Genomic DNA, 6,876 nt, shown 5'->3' on the forward strand with positions numbered 1-6,876 from the left:
TAAGCAGCCCTGTTCTCTCTCGTACTCAGTGGCCACCAGGGATCCAGAGTTTGCCAGCTCCCCATCAGTGCCCCCATCCAATGAGACAGATAGCATCCCTTTGAGCATCCCTGTGAAAAGCTAGCACAGAAGCACATTCAGTTCTTTCTTCCTCCCAGGGATAGAAGCCTCAAGTTATGCACCTGCTCTGAGTCACACCCAAAATATACTGGCTATTAGATGCCACTCCTCTTATTTCTTTGGTCTTAGCAGCATTCAGGCAACTGTACTGTGCTTGTTCTGTCTGTGCTCTAAATGAGGTGCAACAGAAATCAGTGCTTAGGCAGCTTTCCAAAGAGCTGGAATGTTGGACGCACGCTCCACTCCTCTCTCTCCCTCTCCCTCTGTCCCAAAGGAAAAGTCAGAAGCCCGGGTGTTCTTGCCAGGCACTGAGCTGTGTAGCTTCGGAGAGGGGCTGACTTGGGAAAGTGAAATTTTTCTTCTTACCCATTTCACTGCAGCTGTTTTCAGCTTGTGGTCCCTTGAGGGACTGCAGCCTCTTAACTAGATTCTGGAAATCTCATAAAGGTTTTTTGGTCTGTGTATCATTCATTGTTAAAGCAGTGTTTCTGAAGTGGTAGAAGGAGGACTGAGACTTAGGAGTCTGCCATCTTGCTGACATCAGTCACCTCTTCTCCGTACTTCTTAAGACTGCTGGTTTAAAACACTTTAAGTGAAATGACTTCAGAAACCTGCCCACATATTTATTTTGATCCTACATGTTTGTCACTTTGTAACAAAAGACATTTTCAGGACATAACAAGTATAAATAATCACATCTTCCCTTGGTACAGCTACATTCTGTTCCTTGCTAATTTTTCTTTTTCTATACTTGCAAAATCTGGCTTTCTGGAACGGAGGAAAAGATGCATCTGGTAGTAGAGATACAGGTTGACTTTATATTGTAAGTTTCCTATTTCTAGAGTGCATAAGGATTTATTTTGAGACTAAAACACAAAAAGAAATGCTTGAACCTTCCACATATGAAGTTCGGCAAGCAAAATGTGTTAGTAACTATTTTATCTACTTTTAAAAAGTTATGTCTATTTTTAGAGGCTTTTAATAGTCAATAAACAGTAATCAAACCACTGCATAGACTCTTACTTTGAAGGTTTAGGTGTTATGGCAGACAGTAATAGTCACGTGTCTTATCATGGCAAGTATGACAAGTTTTCTGTGTGTCTAGAGCCAGAACATAAAAATGGGAATGCGCTGTCGTAGCTGTGAATAGCTACCATAGTGTCTACAGTCAGAATGCCTGAATTCCTGTCTTGGGTCTAGCACTCAGCCAGGTGAACACAGTCAGGTTACTTAGCCTCTTTTTAATCTTGTTTTTTCTCATGGATAAAATGGGTATGGTAATAAGAGCACCTACCTCATGGGTTATTAGGGGAATTCAATGAGATGTTTGATAGAGATAAAAAATTTTTAGATCAGTGCCTGGAATTTAGGAACTGCTGAATTATCATTGGGTATTATTAAGAGCAAGTTTGATGAGATTGCTCTTTTTAACCTTAGTGACTGTTAGATATATTTAAAAAAAAAATGGAGAAGAAGATGATTAATGATCTCTCTCTACCTCATTTCCAGAGTTGAAACCGTGGGGCAGCCAGACAGAAGAGACAGTATAGGAGTGTGTGCAGAAAAACAGAATGGATACGACTCTCTGCAGCGGGACCAAGCCGTGTGCATCAGTACAAATGGTAAGAGACGCACGACTACTGTTCTCTTCAAAGAATCTGAATTGCTGGAGTAAGATGTGAATCTGTCCCAGCCACCACATGTCTGTAGCAGGAGATGAGAAAGTTTAAGTCTTTATGACATACCTGTATGGCTACTATGTGCTAGGCATTACTCTCTTCCCTTTACAAAGAATAAATCATTTACACCTTTTAACAATTTGTCGAGGTGGGAAGTAATATTCTATCCATTTTATAGGTGATGAAAACCAAGCCACAGAGAGGTTGAGTGACTCACTTAAATTCCCATAGCTCAGAGGTGACTGAGTTGGGATTTGCACTAGGCAATCTTTGTCTGGATTCCGTGTTCATAGGTCATCTGAATTCAACAACAATTGGTGAACTGAAGAGAGAGTTTACTTAATTTGTTATATCTCCCAAGGGTTCTTTGGCCCCTTACTCTAAAGTCATCACACATTTTTTTTTTTTATTTTATTTTTATTTTATTTTTATTTTTTATCTTTTTTTTTTTTTTTAAAGATTTACTTATTTGACAGATAGAAATCACAAGTAGGCAGAGGCAGGCAGAGAGAGAGGAGGAAGCAGGTTCCCCGCTGAGCAGAGTCCGATGCAGGACTTCATCCCAGGACCCTGAGATCATGACCCGAGCCGAAGGCAGAGGCTTTAACCCACTGAGTCACCCAGATGCCCCTATTTTTTATTTTATATTTAAAAGATTTTATTTATTCATTTGCGAAAGAAAGAAGGAGAAGGAAAAGGGAAGAGGGAGAGAGAGAGAAGCAGACTCCCTGCTGAGCAGGAGCCCAACTTGGGGCTCCATCCCAGAACCTGATATGACCTGAGCTAAAAGCAGAGACTTAACCAATGAAGCCACCCGGGCGCCCCTACAGTAATCGCACTTTTGAAATCCCCTCTCCAGATGTGTTAATATCTTGTGGTGTGGGTCAAGCAGTAGGTAGAACAAGATTCTTGTTTATTTCATGTGCAACAATGTTGCTATTCCACAGGATATAATTTTGTAATGGAGTCAAGTTTCTTTTGATGCCATCCATGTGGGAAACTCCGTCTCCGTTCTAGAAGAGTAGAACCCTGGATCAGAATTCTAAAATATGATTAAAGCTTTAACTTTCTCTCCTGCCTTGGGGATGGGGGTTAATTAACATGTTGAAATGCATTCTCTTTGACCAGTTGGCATTCTAAAATGTTTTCTTGATCTGAGTTGGGAAATTACCTGTGTTATGGGTAATCTAGAATCCATTTCCATTCTTCATTATCGCTCAAATGTAAATGACTCTTTACTTTAACATTTTAGGTGCAGTTTTTGTAAATGGAAAAGAAATGACTAATCAGTTGCCAGCAGTTACTTCTGGGTCCACTGTCACATTTGACATTGAAGCTGTAACTCTAGGATCCACCAATAATAACGAAGGAGGAAACTTCAAGCTTCGAGTAACTATTAGCTCAAATAACAGAGAGGTGGTTTTTGACTGGTTACTTGAGCAATCTTGTGGTTCTCTTTATTTTGGTTGCTCGTTTTTCTATCCTGGATGGAAAGTGTTGGTATTCTAGATTTTTGGGTGATTGGTTTTGGTTTTGCAGGGTTTTAAATGTAGCTGTCATCAGCTGAGTTTAATTGTAATTGGTTAAAAAAAAATTGTTAGATTCATCTCTCATTGAAGCCATTGGAAATGGAAATTGTTGACTGGATTTATTTTGGAGTATTTTAGCAGTAAGAGATTTGACTATTGTGGACAAAATTGTAGTGCAGTCTTGTAGCGTAATGTTAATTGAAATATCAGCACCATGATAAAAATGAAATTGGCTTTTAAAGTATGAGGAGATACAGGAAGCCTAACACCCTTCCACTGTGTACTTCTTAAAAAGTTGATTATTAGAACAGAAAAACTTAATGTAACATTATCTTATTAAATTTCTATCTTTTTTAAGGACCCCAGACCATGTAACACTTTAGGATCAAACAGCAGGACTAGAGCAGCCAGAAGCTGGAGTTCTGTAACTTACAATCACTTGTGTGCTCTCCGCATGAGTGGTGAATATGTTCTTCATATTCGGGTATTTGTAAGCAGTATTGAATTTTATCTCACGTTCAGTAATCTTTAAAGTCCCAAAAGTGTGATAATTCTTGCGTTAAAAATTACAGAGCAAATGTCTACAATAGGCAGAGTATTTTCTTTTTTCTCTCAGTGCAGTTCGATTCATGCTAGACAAGAGGATTTTTACAGGGTAAAACTACTCATGAAAGTGGTATGTAATTACAGCAGTAGCCATTCACATGTATGTAACATGCACATGTGCATAGCCAGCCTCAGCGATGTGTATGTTCCTGCCCATAGGGTATGAGCTACAGTCCAGTTTAATGTCAGTTTTATAAACGGTCTTTTAGTGGACCAAACAGATATAAGATAAATACTTGACCTATTTTTTTGAAAGATTTAAAATTTGTTTAAGATATTTATTTGAAGGACCTACTTAGTATGTAAAAATGATTATCTTAACTCGCTATAACCAGCCTACAGATTTTTTTTAATGTGAATTTTTTTTCCTTCATTTTTAACAGTACAAATGTCGAAAAGCAAGTTTGATATTTTTGTAAGATAATTTATTTGGGGATTCAGATTCCCTGTTAGACAATCATGACCTTTTCCCCTTGCTTTTTTATATATAAGTCAGCCGTCTTTCATTTGTCTAGTGATTGTTAAGATGTGCTAGAATGTAGATGCCTCATCCAGCTGTCTGAAACAAAATAAAAACAAAAACAAAAATAAAAAACAAAAAAATAAAAAACTAAAAGTTAAATGTGTGTGTTTTTTTCTTCTGTGAGGTTTGATGAATTCAGTTTTAATCTTTTAGGTAAAGGGAGAAAAGGATTTCTAGTGTCTCTTTGTTTGTTGTTTTTTTTTAAGATTTTATTTATTTGAGAGAGAGATCACAACAGGCAGAGAGGCAGGCAGAAGGAGAGGGAGAAGCAGGCTCCCTGCTGAGCAGAGAGTCCCGGGACCCTGGGATCATGACCTGAGCAGAAGGCAGATTGTTAACCCACTGAGCCATCCAGGTGCCCCTGTTTTTTGTTTGTTTGTTTGTTTATTTTTTAAAGATTTTTTTTCATTAGGGTGCTTGGGTGGCTCAGTCAGTTAAGCATCTGCCTTTGGCTCAGGTCATGATCTCAGGGTCCTGGGATCAAGCCTCATGTTGGGCTCCCTGATTGGCAGGAAGCCTGCTTCTCCCTCTCCCTCTGCCTCTCCTCCCCCTCTTTGTGCTCTCGCTCATGTGGTTTCTCTCTGTCCAGTAAAGACTTAGAGAGAGACAGCGAGAAAACACAAACTGGGGGAGGGGCAGAGGGAGAAGAACACTTCCCACTGAGTGCAGAACCTGACGGGGGCCTTGATCCCAGAACCCTGAGATCATGACCTTAAATCAGATGCATAACCAACTGAGCCACCCAGGTGCTCCTTTCTCCGGTCATTTTAATACGGGTTTCATTGTGGCTTGTGACAAGTTACTTATACTTTCTTATATTCTGTGTATCTGATACCGAACACAGTGCCCGACACATAACATGTGTACAGTAAATGTTAGGTTGAATGAATGCGGTTGGATTATTTTCTCCAGAACATCTTTATCTCGTTCCCTTCATTTGTCAAATATTTACTGAATGTCATTTTTTTCTTTTTTTTTTTTTAAAGATTTTAATTTTATTTTATTTATTTGTCAGGGATAGAGGGAGAGAGAGCGAGCGAGCACAGGCAGACAGACAGGCAGGCAGAGGCAGAGGAGAAGCAGGCTCCCTGCCGAGCAAGGAGCCCGATGTGGGACTCGATCCCAGGGCGCTGGGATTATGACCTGAGCCGAAGGCAGCTGCTTAACCAACTGTGCCACCCAGGCGTCCCAATGTCATTTTTTTCTTATCCTCCACAGGAGGATAAGATAAGTCATGTCTTAAGTTTATACGAATAGGATCTGCCTTTTTGTAGAAATGACTAAAACCTAACTTAATTCTAGATGAACGTGGATTATAATATTTTGACCTCTGAAAATAATTTAAATATTACTTTCTTTTTTTGAAGATTTTTATTTTTAAGCGATCTCTGCACACAACATGGGGCTTGAACCCACAACCCCCAAGATCAAGAGTCTCATGTTCCACTGACTGAGGCAGCCAGTTGCCCCTGCCCTTGAACTGTGAACTTAGAGTTTTGTTCAAAGCCAATTCATTTTCTTTAAACAGATAAAGGAACCCTGTATTGCAAATCCGTTGTGTGCTTGGAGGGGTGAGACAGTTTAGGTGATGATAATTATAACTATAAGAATTGACATTTATTGAGCTTCTACTCTGTGCCAGGCACAAATGCTAAATTTTCAGAATACATTTATTATATCATTTAATCCACATGAGCTCCTTACTATCTTGTTATTACTGTTGTTTCACCCTACAGACAATAAAACTTAGGTTCAAGAGATGTGAATTAATTTATCTAAGGTCAGGGCCAGTAACTAGTCTAGTCGGGATCCTAGCCCGGACCTGATGCACTCTGCGGCCGCCACTCATAACCGTTGTGCTCCCAGGAAGAGTGGACAGTAAGGGGAAAGGCTCAGGGGTAGATAAGAATCACCAACGGGATCCAAGGTAGCAGGTGATGGAATGGCACTAAGAAAGGAAAGGCTGACTGTCTCTGCCTAAAGATCTCAAGGAGCAAAGTCAATCTCAAAAGGTGAATGGAAATTTGTGAAGCCCAGCACTGGCATCTGAAGCAGAAGGGAGGAACTTACAGTTCTGGTGGAGGTGAGAACTGCGTGTGTCGTGGCGAGGGACGTGGTATGTGAGGTCTCAGTGAGGGGCTGAGCGGTGCCGAGAAGTAACATGGCATGTTTGTTTTGAAACTGACAAACTGGGGCGCCTGGGTGGCTCAGTGGGTTAAAGCCTCTGCCTTTGGCTCAGGTCATGATCTCAGGGTCTGGGATTGAGCCCCACATCAGGCTCTCTGCTCAGCGGGGAGCCTGCTTCTCCCTCTCTCTCTGCCTGCTACTCTGTGTACTTGTGATCTCTGTCAAATAAATAAATAAATCTTTTTTATTAATATAATTTTTTATTTTTTTAAATAAACATTTATTTTTTTGT

The 6,876-nt window shown here is 40.1% G+C and overlaps 1 protein-coding gene across 1 annotated transcript in view; it reads left to right on the plus strand.

Moving 5' to 3' along the window:
* Positions 1 to 4,556, plus strand: part of CRLF3 (cytokine receptor like factor 3) — a 40,625-nt gene extending 36,069 nt beyond the window's left edge. Inside the window, exons 6-7 of the mRNA XM_059378565.1 lie at positions 1,630 to 1,742; positions 3,052 to 4,556. Of these exons, the coding sequence (XP_059234548.1) occupies positions 1,630 to 1,742; positions 3,052 to 3,308 (370 nt within the window). The 3' untranslated portion in view covers positions 3,309 to 4,556. The remainder of the gene's footprint in view (positions 1 to 1,629; positions 1,743 to 3,051) is intronic.
* Positions 4,557 to 6,876: the final 2,320 nt, after the last annotated feature.

The sequence above is a fragment of the Mustela nigripes genome, chromosome 16, assembly GCF_022355385.1.
Source record: "Mustela nigripes isolate SB6536 chromosome 16, MUSNIG.SB6536, whole genome shotgun sequence".
Lineage (NCBI taxonomy): Eukaryota > Metazoa > Chordata > Mammalia > Carnivora > Mustelidae > Mustela > Mustela nigripes.